At 33.6% G+C, this 14869-nt stretch overlaps 3 protein-coding genes across 4 annotated transcripts; 1 reads left to right on the top strand and 2 right to left on the bottom strand.

Annotated features, from left to right (window-relative positions):
• Positions 1-267: 267 nt before the first annotated feature.
• Positions 268-2555, bottom strand: LOC128156748 (coiled-coil domain-containing protein 103-like). Its single transcript, XM_052819033.1, has 4 exons — positions 2478-2555; positions 2179-2342; positions 984-1125; positions 268-662 (listed from the first exon to the last, which is right to left on the bottom strand). Exons 2-4 carry the CDS (start codon positions 2340-2342, stop codon positions 282-284), a joined length of 687 nt encoding a protein of 228 aa, XP_052674993.1. The 5' UTR covers positions 2478-2555; the 3' UTR covers positions 268-281.
• A 1814-nt stretch (positions 2556-4369) lies between these two features.
• On the bottom strand, positions 4370-8034 carry LOC128156743 (uncharacterized). Of its 2 annotated transcripts, none has more exons than XM_052819024.1 (8): positions 7907-8034; positions 7401-7521; positions 6547-6654; positions 6007-6078; positions 5863-5922; positions 5617-5714; positions 4946-5134; positions 4370-4666 (listed from the first exon to the last, which is right to left on the bottom strand). In XM_052819024.1, exons 2-8 carry the CDS (start codon positions 7497-7499, stop codon positions 4444-4446), a joined length of 849 nt encoding a protein of 282 aa, XP_052674984.1. In that variant the 5' UTR covers positions 7500-7521; positions 7907-8034; the 3' UTR covers positions 4370-4443. The 2 variants fall into 2 exon arrangements, with proteins under 2 accessions (XP_052674984.1, XP_052674985.1); XM_052819025.1 differs by having other exon boundaries at positions 7924-8021.
• A 1177-nt stretch (positions 8035-9211) lies between these two features.
• On the top strand, positions 9212-14375 carry LOC128156738 (ubiquitin-like modifier-activating enzyme 5). The gene is made up of 12 exons (XM_052819014.1): positions 9212-9463; positions 9697-9742; positions 9890-9979; positions 10203-10312; positions 10449-10535; positions 10994-11078; positions 11448-11552; positions 11744-11871; positions 12834-12969; positions 13389-13464; positions 13702-13814; positions 13958-14375. Exons 1-12 carry the CDS (start codon positions 9327-9329, stop codon positions 14030-14032), a joined length of 1188 nt encoding a protein of 395 aa, XP_052674974.1. The 5' UTR covers positions 9212-9326; the 3' UTR covers positions 14033-14375.
• The last annotated feature ends 494 nt before the right edge of the window (positions 14376-14869 follow it).

Here is a 14869-nt window from a genome sequence, read left to right as displayed (position 1 = left end):
AATTCTTTTGTATCAGAAAATGCTGTTTGTTCTGGGTTTTTTTCCCTTAAAATTAGATTCAAGCAGAACATCATGTCTCTAAAGATTAAAACAGTTCATGCTGATACTTTTCTCAAAGGGTTGAGGACCCCCAGACAGCCAGCTCAATATTAAATACCTAATCCTGGTGGTAAAATGCTTTTGAAGAATTGATACCAAAGTTATGAGAACCCAAATATTTCACACCCTGTTAAATTAACTGGTTACATACAATGAAGGACACACTCATGGAATTACTAGAATCATTTATTTAACTGATATGAAGTTTTCGATTTTGCTATCCTCTCTTTCCAAGCAGAATCATCACAAGAGGATTCGAGTTTCTGTATCAAAGAATCACACGACTTCTTCTCTTTCCCACTTAAAAACTGAACAGACAGAGTGAATCTCTGAGCCGAACACAAGCTTTCTAAAATCTCCAACACTTTCTCACTGTCTTGACTTTGGTATTCAGAGTCTAGTGCTAACAGAAAATCACCAAGGAGATTAATGTCAGTTTTGAATATCTGTCCAAGATGCGTCCCACCGATTTGGAGGAGATAGTTGTACTGATCCGGAGCTGATTTGTGATAGCGTCGCCAGTCTCGGGTAAACTCCTGGCTGTCTTTTGGCAAGATGGTGCCCTGTAGTGAAAATGTCTTACAATATTATCGATAAAATATTTTATTTACAATCTTTTAATGTTACTGTAACTACATGTGGTTCTCTTCAAGAGTATTATTTTTTAATCCAATACATGTATATATTTACACATAAAATAACAAACATTATATACCGGTAATAAAAATAACTTACAAATAAAGAAAATATATTTTAAACCTCAATAATTACCTACCGGTATATACCGGTATATTCATTTTTAGCAAAAAACCTGTACTTGATATACTGGTACAATGACATATACCTTAATAAGGTGTTTTAAAGTACATGAAGGTAATTCTTACTTTTTTAAATTCAGTTGTGCTGTCTTTTGATTGGTTGGCTTTATTTTTGCCTGCAAGTGAATTCCACTTGACTTCAAACGTCATATTTTCCAAAGTGTCACCTTTTTGTAAAGGCTTTATGTGAGAAGCCAGGACAATATCCCTGGAGGAAAAAAGTATTGATATAATATTAAAACAGAGTTCTATTAACAATATGGTCTTATTTGCTGATGAATATGATTTGTTCACAGTATAGTACAGTATTACATCACAATTGTACTAATAACGTTGAGAGCAGCAGAAATCAAGGTCATTGTTAATAGGTGCACCATATTTACTAGTATATAGATAGGTTAAATATTGTATCCCAAATATTTTGCACACAACTAGGGTAATTCATTTTAAATTTTCATTACTACATATCAAATCAAATGGCATTCAATTTGATAAATCATTAATTGATAATGGAATGGGAGAAATAATGACAGGGATTCGAATCCAGGTCTCTATAATCTTGTTAGTTGCTCTATTAACTGTCAAATTCTTTCCATTTATGTAATCTTGCAGGGGTTAACCTGACAGATCCACAGGTTGGTCAATGACTTTGGTCACAGCAAAAAATGTAACAGGATGGTAGAAATAATGATGCACCAGGCAATTACGATTTGAACACTGCCCACCTGAATGTCTATTCAGGAACTCTACCAACTGAGCGTTCTTGCACCAGCAATCAAACCAGTCTGATGATCACTTATGTGTCTAGTTCCTCCAAAAGATATGTTTTGCTTTTCATGAACTAACACTTGATGACCTAATTACTGCTGCAATAATGATAATTTTACTGTGTCTCAAACTACAAGAGACAACAATTAGGAGATAAGCAACAATGAAACACATAATTTATTATTAATGACCTCAAAGCAGAGCATCTTAATAGAGACCATGTGCAGTGTTTATTGGGAACCTAAGTCAAGGGTTTCTGACTCGCACCTCTCCTTTCTGGGGAGTGGAGTAGACCAAAAACACTTGGCTAGCGAAGATGGTGTTTTACCGATGCGCAAAGAAATATTACATACTGTAACACTAAATATTTGACTGGCATATATAAATGTTTACTGTAAACTTGCGTGCATGAAAAATTATTTATGGAAAACCTTGCCTGTTATTCTTCATTGATATTATCTTTCCAACCAAATAGGTGAACAAAGAAAGTTACCTGAATTCTTCATATGATCCTACTTTTTGATGAACCGCTCTAAATTTCGCATCGTTTTCTCTATGATATCGCTGATCTTGTTCCACAGCCATGGCTAACTCCTTTTCAAGTTTATTGAAATCCATAGTATCATCATCGTGGCTCTTTTTGTCTTCTGTCGACATCTATAACATGGATATGGTACATTAATGTTTATTGGTAAAAATAAATCTTGAATAGAAAATGAATTATTATGTATCAAAAAGGTAATATCAATATAATAAATCGACTATTCCTTTCAATAAAAACAGTTAGTTTACCTTCTCAGTTCAGGTTTCTGTAAAATTAAGTAAATCAACTTGCCAACATGTAAACACTTGCTAATCTGTGTCATGTAGACGCTTAGGTTCTATATTGATTCGGCCCTCGGTAGATTCGCTAATCAACAAAAAAATATGTATATTTTTTTTTATCATAAAGCTCAACATATGCTTTCAAAGACAATTTGCAAAGTAAAGTAAATCACATGCACCTAGAATTTTAAGTGCACTGCTCTGCATTACATTTAAAAAATTCACTATAACTTTAATCAGTGTTATTTATTATGATTTTTAACCTGGGACGTTTTACATGTATCATTGCTATAGTCTGTCCCAAGTTATTGATTTTTTACGAAAAATATACATACATATGAAAGAAATACAGTTGAAATTAATAAAAGGAAAACTATCCATGATATCGTCATTTCAGGCACGTAGCAATGAGGGGGGGGGGGGTGCCCATTTTTTTTAAATTTATATACAAACAATTGAATAAACATGGAGTTGCCCCCCCCCCCCCCATGTAAAATTGAAAATAAGGTAATGAACAATGAAATTGAATTTAAAGGGAAAAAAGGAATACTCCCCCCCCCCCACACACACACACACACACTTTCAAAAACGATGCTACATGCCTGCATTTTATACTCATAAAAGTTCACAGGAACGAAAACAAATTTCTTACGGAGATTTATAATGAGAAATGTTTACATCTTTACACCATTCGTAGCTCACTTGGAATACCTCGTACAATTTTTCAACGTTATCATCCGGGCTCTTTCATGGCCGATGCAATGCAAAATACCCGTAGACATATTATTTTGGGTTGTGTAATGAAACCTGGAGCGATAAAGGGGCGTTGCAGAACAGATAATATGGACATTTTTCATATGTCCATAATTATAACGTAGTTTGAGCACAAAGTTATTAATGAATATCGAAATATTAAGCGAAAAGTGGTGGAAGCAAAAACCCGGGACAGAGTATATAAAGAAAACGCTTGTTAAGAACACATTTTCATTAAGGAGTAATGAGGAATGAAAAATAGGAAAGAAGATCTGAAAATTGGAGGCTCCCCATCGAATCAGGTGTAAAAAAAAAAAAAAAAGTACCCCTGCCTTGAAATTAATGGATAGTCAGTATGCATAAATCTTAAATTACACCCGGATTAAAGGGACTTGGACACGATTTTAGGCGATCAAAATTTTATTTCATATGTTTTATGTATAAAAAGGTTTACATTTTGAATGATCGACCAAAATTTGAATGTTAGAAGTCAAGTTATAACAGAGATACACAGATGAAAGCATTCACTGTTATGTAAACAAAGCTCGAGTCTTATATTTGTTTACAAATAATGTAAAGCATAACGTCAGAATTGAACTTTGACAAAATGATTCGTGGCAAACAAAGTAAACTGATTTAATGTGTCCATGAATATTTTCAACAGAAGAAAGAAACATTTGAAACTTAAACTTCAACCAATGAAATACATATGTAAACAATAACAAGGCCCGAGCTTTGTTTACCAAAAAAAAAAAATCAAACTCTGTATCTTGCTTATAAAAATCTTGCTTATAGCTCAACATTTGACTTTCAAATTTGACAATTGATACAGTACAATGTCATTACTCACGATTTGCCCAGTGCAAATAAGCGGAATAATCAATTTAATTTTTGAAAGCAATTTTTTCTTTGGAAATAATGATTTAGATGATTTTAAAAAACCCAAAGGACAGCAATAATAAGTAAATAAGAAAATTATACCTTGATAAATATATGAACCCGTTCATGATTTAAAAAAGAACTTTGATTGCAATGTTCCGCTGGAAATCATTAAAATGACCCTCAACTACTATACTAGTATGGTATACTGAAAAATACACTGGTACATTTACATAGAATTTATTACTGAATAAATGCATGTCTTTCTTATAAAGAAAGTCACGCGTCAAGAAACACGATTTCAACACAGTCTCGGTTTGGCGGACTTAGTCAGTCTCAGTCGTTCAGTTTTCTCTAAATTCTGCTTTTCCTCTACATCCTTTTCCCCTAGTCTTTGTAGCACACGATTTCCTTGCTTCCGTATTTGCCCGCGCAACAGGATGTTTTCCCGACATACGCGGTTCAGATAATCTTTGTTTGTCATGTTCTCTTTATACATTTCATCGTAGTTTTTCCCTCTGTACCTGAAAATCCGATTCAAAACGATGAAAGGTTACATAACATGTCGTTTTACTTTTTATATCAATGGCATATGAAATATCCCTATAGAATCGAATACATTTGACGCAGAAACAAATAAAGAAATGTATTCCGTCTAGTATAGGAAAACGTTAGATACACTCAGTAGCTGTCATATGGAAAGTGATAATAGCAAAAATTGTAAAAAAAAAAAAAATTAACGACGTGTTCGAAAAGGTTTCTTGTTAAAATTTAGAATCGTTGTATACACATCCATCCCTCACCCCTCTAACTCCTGGATGAGCTTTACGTTCTCGTTGTTTGCCTTATGAAGCTGGTTCTGCAGTGACTTGATTTCTTTCTCCTTTTCCTCCAGAAGCTTCTTTAGATACACCGCCTGTAGATTGGTAGCAGCCGAGTGCTGCTTATCACTAGGATTGGCTTTTGTTTTCTCAAACGCAAAATCCTTGCATCTGTCAAATATATGATTGTTGTTAAGAATTACTCTAGTTCTCTATCTATGATAAAAATCTACATATATTAAAGATATATCCTATTTGGATTCTAGTATATATTTCCTTATATTCATCTTCGCTAGCCAAGGGTTTACGATCCACTCAGCTCCTTGTAGAGAAGCAGAGAAGATCGTATACTAGTACCCTTGGCTAGCAAAGGTGAGCGGAGTGGATCGTATATTAAACCCTTGGCTAACGAAGATGAGCGGAATGGATCGTAAACTTTTTGCTAGCAAAGATTAGCGGAGTGGATTGTAAACTCTTTGCTAGCAAAGATGAGCGGAATGGATCGTAAACCCTTGGCTAACGGAGATGAGCGGAATGGATCGTAAACTCTTTGCTAGCAAGGATGAGATGGATCGTAAACCCTTGGCTATCGAAGATGCTTCTTATAATGTTCAGTTGCTAAACAGCAGCATAACACTAAGGAGCCTGTTTACCGTTCGTTGACGGGCTTCAGCGATCTTGGACACGACCAGATTGTTTCACTACTAGTCTTGAATGGTTTGGATATCACCGGTTTATGGAGAATGGCAGCCTAAAACAGAGAATTCATATAAACCTTATCGTCTTTATTTTTTAAAGAAATTGAAAGGATGATAACCTTAAATATGATCGACAACACGTAAACGATTTTTCCAAATTCTTACTTGTCATTGCATGGGTAAAATTGGTAAAACAAATACCTCAACACTCTCGTCGTCCTCAGAAATAGTTTCTCCAGCTGTAGTATTCATTGATGATCTCTGTAATTGGATTATTTTTTAGTAAGTTAATTGTAAAGGTGCCGTTTCTTTTAAGGCTGTGTTTCACTTTAGTTTGGAACTCACCAATAACTTTGTTGCCTTCACCAAACTATCAACGTCTATGCTCCTCCTGGAAGCTGGTTTCATTCCCAAAAACTGTGATTAAATGAAAATACCAGGACATTGAACAATTATAATAAATACATGCAATGAATTTTTCCTTTACCTATCACTACATTCACAGCTCGAAGGAACCACCAAAGAAAACATTTTACTGTTTCTAATGAAGTGAAAGTTCGTATATTCTTGATCCACACGTTACATATTAGAGGGGAGAGCTCATTTTCCCTTGATTAAGTAGAAGTTACTACAATGATTTTTGAGTCTGATGTCAGTCCTTGTATTTGCTATCTAGCAATCAGTCCACATAGAATTTCTTATTCTCTATATACTATAAAATAAACTGAACATGAAAAAGAAATGTGCTGAATGAGACGTCCCTGCAACCAAGTAAATAGATCACGCTGAATTTCACAACAAAAATCTCCAATAATAGTAACCAACACTGGCACATTTTTAATATTTGATTTACAAGTAATACGCATAAAATGTACAAGTACTTACAAACACCGCGCCCTTTGCCTTTGCCCAACGTGAGGGTAAGGCTTGTTGAGGTTTGACTGGTCCTAGCCAACTCCTCTTTTGGCGATCAAACGTACATTTGTGTAGAGGCTGTAAAATGCATTGGTCAGAAATATTGATTTGTCATTTGATTTATTCTCATTTTGAATAAGCTAGGACTCTCTGCCCTGTGTGTAGATTCAATAGGTTAGAAAGTGACAGAATAAATATATTGTAGATTTATTATCAGCTGCTGTTAAATCGAAGTTCTGGGCTTATCTTTCCTTTTCAAATGTGGCTAGATTTTTAATCCCTCTGTTATCAACAAGTGTCTTCAATTTGTTCGTTGTTGAATAAAATATCGTTATAGCAAGGTAAAAAAGAAGTCAATAAATAACACAATTGTTCTATGGTAGATTAAATACATACACACTGCAACATGTACATTTCATCCAAAAAATTTCCTCGGGGGGTGGGGGGCGGGTGGGGTGGGGGGTGAGGGATTATAATTATGTTTGCCGGAAGCGGGTCCAAGGCCTATTTTCGGTAACAACCCCCCCCCCTAAATTCGCGCATTCATTTGAGGGTCATTTCGTATGCATTAGGCATTAAGTATTAAATTGATATGTGACGGCAAGTCTGTTAGGAAAAGTATGATGTATCTCGGTCTTTAATTTAACAAAATATAGTATTTATATGTTTCATCTAATGAGTTCGACGTTTTTAATTTAATTTAGGTCCCCCCCCCTCCCCCAACACTCTGCCAGGATTTCGGAAAAAAGTATCACTATAAGGGTATTTTCTCAAAATCCCCCCCCCCCCCCCACACACAACCGTGACCCCTCTTTGACACTTACAACTTTTTTGTTCAGTTCATACATGATCTCTTTTTTAGTCTTGGTAGACTTGGGTCTGCTGAGGGAGAAGACAGACGCTCGTTTCGTCGTTTTCTCCATCGTGACAATCAGGTGGGACGGGCTGCAATCGGAAATTTCATTTTGATCAACCATTCAAAGAGACACGATTACGATCAATTAGAGAGAGAGAGAGAGAGAGAGAGAGAGAGAGAGAGAGAGAGAGAGAGAGAGAGAGAGAGAGAGAGAGAGAGAGAGAGTACGTGAACGAAGGAGAGACAGAGTAAAAAAGAGAGACTGCGTGACAATGATGATAATGTTAAGCTTGATTTTATTCATAAGCACTTAGCGTAAAGAAATGTTTCTATTAAGCTTATAAGTTGATATACACTTTATTTCATTTTCCATACTATACATGGTTTGCTGATAAACTAAGAAAAATCATATACCTGTGAAATGTAATGTCTACGGATTAGCTATAAAAATTTATGAAGACAGTACAATCTTACTTGCTAAAGAAATTAACCGAAAGCCAGATCCAATTTGTCTTAACTTAGATACATTCTCCACATGGTAGAAGTCATTTCAGCAGTCGGTCTCCAATCGATATGCTGCTGAAGCATTTACTTTACAATATGTATTACTAAACGTTAAGTGGGTATAGCCCCTAATCAATAATTAAAAGAAAATTTAATTGAGCAATTCCTCGTCACAGAATGTAATGATGACGTCTAAGAAAGGAAATCGTTATTTCTAATGTCAATAATTTATTGTGCTAAGTTAAATATCATTCTTTTGAATTTGTGTAAAAAGTTCGCCTTGTCGACACTAGACATCTTTATGATAGAAAAATAAGATGCGACTTGTCATTAAAAGTCAATACATTGTGAGGGAATTGAATTCAGAATCAATTCTTCTGTCTATTCGCCGAAATATTTGATATTCAATTTCAGTAAAAAGGGTTAATATGTTTGTCATAGGAAACTTCGTTTATTATTAAATTACCAACTGCCATAATTTTATTCCATACGGTATTCATTTTGGGAGTCATTGTCCATTTGGCACATTGCCAAGCAATTTTTTGTAATCTCTCATTTTTCTTAATCGATATTATACTTAAAGTCGACGCGATTCCAAAAAAAAAGAAGAAAAACATGCATAGCCAGTCTGTTTTTCAAATGTACACCACTTGTTAAAAAGAATCCTTTTCAGACTAACCCTGGTAGATTTTGTAGAATGTATTTCATTTTTATGAACCTTTGATTCAGTGTAAGCACTTTTCTTTTTCTGTATCAGTAATTATTATTTATTAGTATTATAAAGGAGTTGAAATGTTAACCTCCTTCTCCTTTGTAAAAAATTATTTGATGTTTGGGGAGGAGGTACAATTTTTTTTTCCTGTCGTATATGGTATAACTGAACTATATAGTTCAGTTATTCCATGTATAATTATTGAGTATTTCAAAATATGTGCTTCAGAATCATACATGATAGCATTTTATAGCAATTATTTTTATTACATGTGTATCACCACCCGTATGTTTGGGTATTAACATGCAAGCATTACATGTATTTCGATGTATCTATATTAATGATTATATTTTAATTATTATATGAAAGTTTGAATGAAATAAAAAAAAAAGAAAGAGATGAAATACCATTGTTCAACTTGATTTGATTATTGTTCAGTCTTCTATTATAAGTATTTTACAAAAATTAAAATAACTTTTATTTTATTTCTTTATCCTAGGCTTACGTATTTAAATGGTAAGAGTTATCTCCCTGTATTTCGACTCTCTAGTGTTGAAAGCAGACTTCCTCCACCGGTCCACGTCGTGGAAGTAAACAGAGCTGTCAAGTTGTTGTTTTCTGTCAGTTCTCCAGATTTATCGAAAAGTGAAGTAATTGTGAAGAGCTATATAATCCGAAATGGCATCTATCGAAGATTTACAGAAAAAGATTAAAGAACTCGAGCAGGAGTTGAAAGAAGAGAGGAGTAAAGGAGGGGCAATTCGAACAAAAATTTCCCAGATGAGTTCTGAAGTGGTTGATTCTAATCCCTACAGGTATATGAAATGATTTTTTTTAAGTATTTATTTTTGCATACCTATTTCCAGTTTCAATTCATTCGTACAGAGTTTATTGAACGTTTGATTTGAACCTTTGTTTTCGTACCATATGGGCAATCCATCTAAATTGTATTTTGTCCATATGGCAATATGATTTTGCTGTCAGAAGTTTTATTATCTAAGGAAATATTCTTTCATAATTCAAAATGATAGTATGTTTTTTATTTCAGTCGCTTGATGGCATTGAAACGTATGGGGATTGTGGATAATTATGAGGTAAATCACATCTACTCGTGTAAATTTAATTTAGATACATGTGTTTCCAAAATGTACATGTATTTGGAATATTTTATATATTTTTAACAAAAAAATCCCCACTTTATAATGAAAACAGGGTTTATAAAACCTAGCTTTGTTTTCCAGAAAATCCGTGACTACACTGTAGCAGTAGTTGGAGTAGGTGGGGTCGGAAGTGTGACAGCTGAGATGTTGACAAGATGTGGAATAGGAAAGGTATTGTCAAAACTGATAAAAATTTTAATTATAAAGTTTTGAAAAAACAATATGTTTATCTTCCTTTAATTATTTAATCGGATTGATTTAAGAAATGAGTGAGGTTCCATGGTTAAAGTTTATGTATGACTAAAATGTCTTAATAGTTCAATATAATCAAGCGCATATATACATATATCATACTTAACGGTACATATAAAAATGCTAAACAATTAAATTTCAGCTGTTGCTGTTTGATTATGATAAAGTGGAGTTGGCAAATATGAACAGACTCTTTTTTCAACCGCATCAATCGGGCATGAGCAAGGTAGAGGCTGCTGAGAGAACACTAAAGTAGGTCAATGATAATGTACAGGCTTTTGTCTTTAGACAATTCATGCTGTATATTCTTCCAATGTGTCAAACAAACATGATTATGCAAATCCTTAGAGGAATGTAAATGGTGAGATTTCTTCTTTTTTTTTTTTAGAGATATAAATCCTGATGTAGAATTTGAAGTTTACAACTACAACATTACCACTGTAGACAACTTTGATCATTTCATGGACAGAATCAAGTAAGAGATGAACAGCAACTCTAAGCCAACAGTAATTTTTTTCATTATTGTACAACTAAGAGAGATAAGCAGCAAATGTATGCCAACAATAAATTTGTTGTTATTATTTCTTTAATGACATTTATTTTGCTCAGTACACATCATGATCAGTTCTTTTTCATTAAAAATGATGACATTTCAGCTGTTAATTATCATCCGCCTTTCCCCTCTGTCAATATAACTGCATTTCAAAAGAGTTATTTCATTATTTCAAACTGCAACTGGTATCCAATGTTTATGATTCAGTCTTTTATAAAAAGATTAGGTGGGGGTCAAATTTTGTTTAAAGTCCAATCTCAGCTAAAAAGAACCTTCATATCCCCCAGTCAGGACTCGAACCTAGAAGGAGGAAAAACTTATCAAACTACATGTACAAAACATATTTGAAAACTTACATATTGTCTCTTGTTCATTTTTAGGAAAGGTGGATTTACAAAAGACACCCCGGTTGATTTAGTCCTGAGTTGTGTAGATAATTTTGAAGCAAGAATGGCAATAAATACTGTAAGTATTGCTGGAGAAATTGTGATGTGCACCTTTGTTTGGTAACCAAAGGTGCAGATACTAGTAGTGATTGTGTTCTATGTAGTAAAGCTGCATTATGTTTAGATAAGGCATACTTGACAATGGGTGCTTATGTAAAATGTTTTGTACTCATGACTTTTTAAAAAATTTACTTTGATCAAAGCTGTACTACAAAGGTTGAAGAGCGTTTTATGACATTGTATCATGCCTACCAGTATTTGTAAACATATAAAAACATTTTCTCAAGCCAATAGTTCCTGATCTAGTCTTTCTAGTAGAGTTTTGATTGGAAACACTTGGCTTGATATTATGGTAGAGATATTGAACTCTGTTTCTTGTGATTTTCAGGCTTGTAATGAGATTGGACAGACTTGGATAGAATCAGGGGTCAGTGAAAATGCAGTCTCTGGACACATACAGTTTATCATTCCAGGAGAAACTTCTTGTTTTGCAGTAAGCATAGAACATTTGCTTCTATGGTACCATTGATTAATTTAGGAAAAAAGTCATTTGATATAAATACATTTTGAAAAGTCTTAAAAGAAATACATTTTAAAATGTCATTCACAAATTGAAGAAAATGAAATAGCTGTTATATACTTAGCATGTGTGTTCTATTCTACAATATGATTTTTAAATCTCAGTGTGCACCACCACTAGTCGTAGCTACAAACACAGATGAGAAAACCCTGAAGAGAGAAGGAGTGTGTGCGGCTAGTCTTCCTACAACCATGGCCATTGTAGCTGGCTTCCTTGTTCAGAATACCCTGAAGTAAGGAGTTTCTATGTTCTTATGTAATACTTTTTATGCTCTGTTGGTAAATGTAGTGTACTGGCATATCGACAGGAAAATAACATGCATCAAGGCCTTCATTCACATATTGAATTGTATTATTTATATATTTACAAAAATTTACAACTAAGGAGTAATTATGAAGCATGTCTTGAAAACTCTAGAGGCATATAGACATTTGCTTTCATGTGGTCTAGCTATTATCATCCCTTGAAAATATTTGATTGATCATTAAATATCCTTTTAATTGTTGATATGAAATACAGTGTATATTCTTTACACTTATAGGTTGTTCGAGTTTCTTAATGTTAAATTTTTTTATTGAAAGGACAATATATGATATGGGCCTAAAATGGCCCCCTAAAATGAACATCATCATTTTACTGTAATTCTTTGTACAGATATATAAGTGATGTTTGTACATAATGTTCATTTTGAATCAACTGCTCCCAATTTAGAAATATGACACTGTAAAGACAACCTTTTTCTGCCATTTTTGCATTTCTAACATAAAACAGCTTGATTTCAAGCATTTTTTCTTTCAGAAAACATAGAGCGCATGCTTGAACAAAAAAAAAAAAATTTAACCAGAGATGTATCTAGCCAAAACTTATAAGTGACAACAAAAAATTTTTTTTTTTCAAGCATGCGCTCTTTATTTCCCATTCATAAAAAGATAAAGAAAAAGATAAGATAAATGTCAATTTTTGACTGATTTTGATTGAATTATAGAAATAGCATATACTGCCAGTGAGTGCAAATAAATCTAATAATTAGGTGAAAAATATATTTTACATCAACTCTTCTAAAAAATAACATAAAATTTAATTGTACCCGAAACACTTTTAAAAAATGGCGAATAATGGGGGCCAAATTCAACTCATATCATATATATATATATATAGTTCTTTGCATTTATTGGCATATTAAATTTTGTAAAGGTATCTTCTGAAGTTTGGGGACGTGACATACTACCTGGGATACAATGCTCTGCAGGACTTCTTCCCTACGATGGCCATGAAACCCAATCCCCAGTGCGACGACAACCATTGTCAGCGACAACAGAAACTATTTCAGGTAAGGATTTAGCTTCAACAGCAATAACTCAATACAGTTGAACTTCGATATCTTGAACACTGATACATGTATCTTGAATACAATGGATATGTCAAAGTGATTTGTAAGTCCCAACCACATAATTTTTAAGTATTTTACCCTAATATCTCAAATACTTGAATATCTTGAAGTTTTTAAACAGTCACATCTAGTTCGAGATAATGAAGTTGACTGTAATTTGATGGGAACAATTACAAGCTTTGTTGAACCCTGTAATATGAAATCACAGAACATAGTTTGAGGGGGGATCAAAATCTGTTATACCTCAACAAACCAAGAATGGACTTTGTCAAAATTTACAATGTCAGTAGATGTTATATTTTTAAAATGTTATTTGTAAACTATTCAAATAATACAGAACAGTAATTTTTCTTTTGAAGGAAAGGGAAGCATTGAAGCCAAAAGAAGTAGTGAAAGAAAAAGTTGAAGAGGCTATCGTTCATGAAGATGAATGGGGTAAATTAATACAATTGATTAAAAAAAGCTATATGATTTTTATAAATTTTCGAACTGTTGAACTTCCCTTGAATACACTGACAAGTTAAATTCACCACTTTGGATTTAAAAGTGTAGTAAAACATATTTTCCCTTCTATCTATTGCGACATAAAAGTACTTTTACTGAACAGAATTAAATTCCTTCATTCCAACTTCACTATGATCATAACAATGCACTTGCCTCTGCTGTTGACAGGTATAGAACTTGTGTCAGAGACCACAGAGGAGGAGCTTCAGCAAGCCCAGGGGGACGTGCCCACCCTAACCGAGGGGGTTACTGTAGCTTATACAAAACCTGCTGCCACCAAGGTATGGAGAGAGAGAGAGAGAGAGAGAGAGAGAGAGAGAGAGAGAGAGAGAGAGAGAAAAATTGCCATACAGTACTATTTTATTCATGATAAAATTTCCACCTGGTTTAAGATTCTGAGGTTTTTGTTATTTTATTTTGATAGGATGATAATTCAGCTGTAGTTGAGGACTCCGGTGAGAGCTTGGAAGAACTCATGAAAAAGATGCAGAGTATATGAAACAAGCCTAGTCATATGATAACACTTTACTACACGTCTTGCTGGACAAGAACTGGTACATCTATTGAGAACTGTGTGGCCATTACAGTCTAGTCGTGCTTATGTTCCTTGGGATACATGTTCAGTGTAGGCATTACATACATGCATACTGTTTTGTGACTGTGAAAGGTTGTGCAGACAGATCTGATGCAATATTTTTTCTTGGTGCATGATTGCAAGTACAGTATTTATTATGCTTGTATTTGTCATTTTAAGAGTAAGATACACTAGAAATTTTGCTTGCAAATTGATCCCATTTTGTTGTTTGCGATTAAGAATAAAAATTACATGTTCATGAGTAAAACGTTAAGTACTCAGCAATGTTCTATAACAATAAATTATCTGAATTTTTTTTTTATTCGCACCATAAATCTGCCTTTTATACAGCTAAATTGAATAAGTCTTGAAGTGTTAATATAACAAACCATTCAACGAACTACTTGGCCTAGTGGACCCACAGAGACCTACTACCTAGAGGGAAAGGGTTTCGAACCACTGTTACATCAGTACAACCTTTTCTTTCTAATTTGATCTTAATTTGTATATGTTCATATTTATTCCATTATATTTATCGTGGCCAAGATTGCAATAACTTCGTAAAATGCATGGATAACATAAAAAAATTTCATTTTATTTTATTTCGTTTAATACAAAGTTTGAAGGATAAATAACATTTTTAGGATGAAAAAATACTTTAGGCTGAGAATTGAAGAACCTTAACAATTATATATGTACATGTATAAATTTGTCAGCATTTGCAATTAAATTCAAATAACATTTTTGGTTTGAAATAATTGT

The sequence above is a fragment of the Crassostrea angulata genome, chromosome 7 (genome assembly GCF_025612915.1).
Source record: "Crassostrea angulata isolate pt1a10 chromosome 7, ASM2561291v2, whole genome shotgun sequence".
In the NCBI taxonomy this organism is placed as follows: Eukaryota; Metazoa; Mollusca; class Bivalvia; order Ostreida; family Ostreidae; genus Magallana; species Magallana angulata.
The sequence above is the reverse complement of the archived record's forward strand: the minus strand, read 5'-3'. Positions and strand labels throughout refer to the sequence as shown.

Coding starts and splice junctions, on each gene's coding strand:
- LOC128156748 (XM_052819033.1), bottom strand. CDS start 2,342: ATGTCGACAGAAGACAAAAAGAGCCACGATGATGATACTATGGATTTC. Junction 1,126..2,178: donor GGATCATATGAAGAATTCAG/GTAACTTTCTTT, acceptor TTTTTCCTCCAG/GGATATTGTCCTGGCTTCTC. Junction 663..983: donor GCACAACTGAATTTAAAAAA/GTAAGAATTACC, acceptor TTTTCACTACAG/GGCACCATCTTGCCAAAAGA.
- LOC128156743 (XM_052819024.1), bottom strand. CDS start 7,499: ATGGAGAAAACGACGAAACGAGCGTCTGTCTTCTCCCTCAGCAGACCC. Junction 5,135..5,616: donor CTGAAGCCCGTCAACGAACG/GTAAACAGGCTC, acceptor TATATTTGACAG/ATGCAAGGATTTTGCGTTTG. Junction 4,667..4,945: donor CTCATCCAGGAGTTAGAGGG/GTGAGGGATGGA, acceptor TCGGATTTTCAG/GTACAGAGGGAAAAACTACG.
- LOC128156738 (XM_052819014.1), top strand. CDS start 9,327: ATGGCATCTATCGAAGATTTACAGAAAAAGATTAAAGAACTCGAGCAG. Junction 9,464..9,696: donor GTTGATTCTAATCCCTACAG/GTATATGAAATG, acceptor TTTTTATTTCAG/TCGCTTGATGGCATTGAAAC. Junction 9,743..9,889: donor GGATTGTGGATAATTATGAG/GTAAATCACATC, acceptor TTTGTTTTCCAG/AAAATCCGTGACTACACTGT.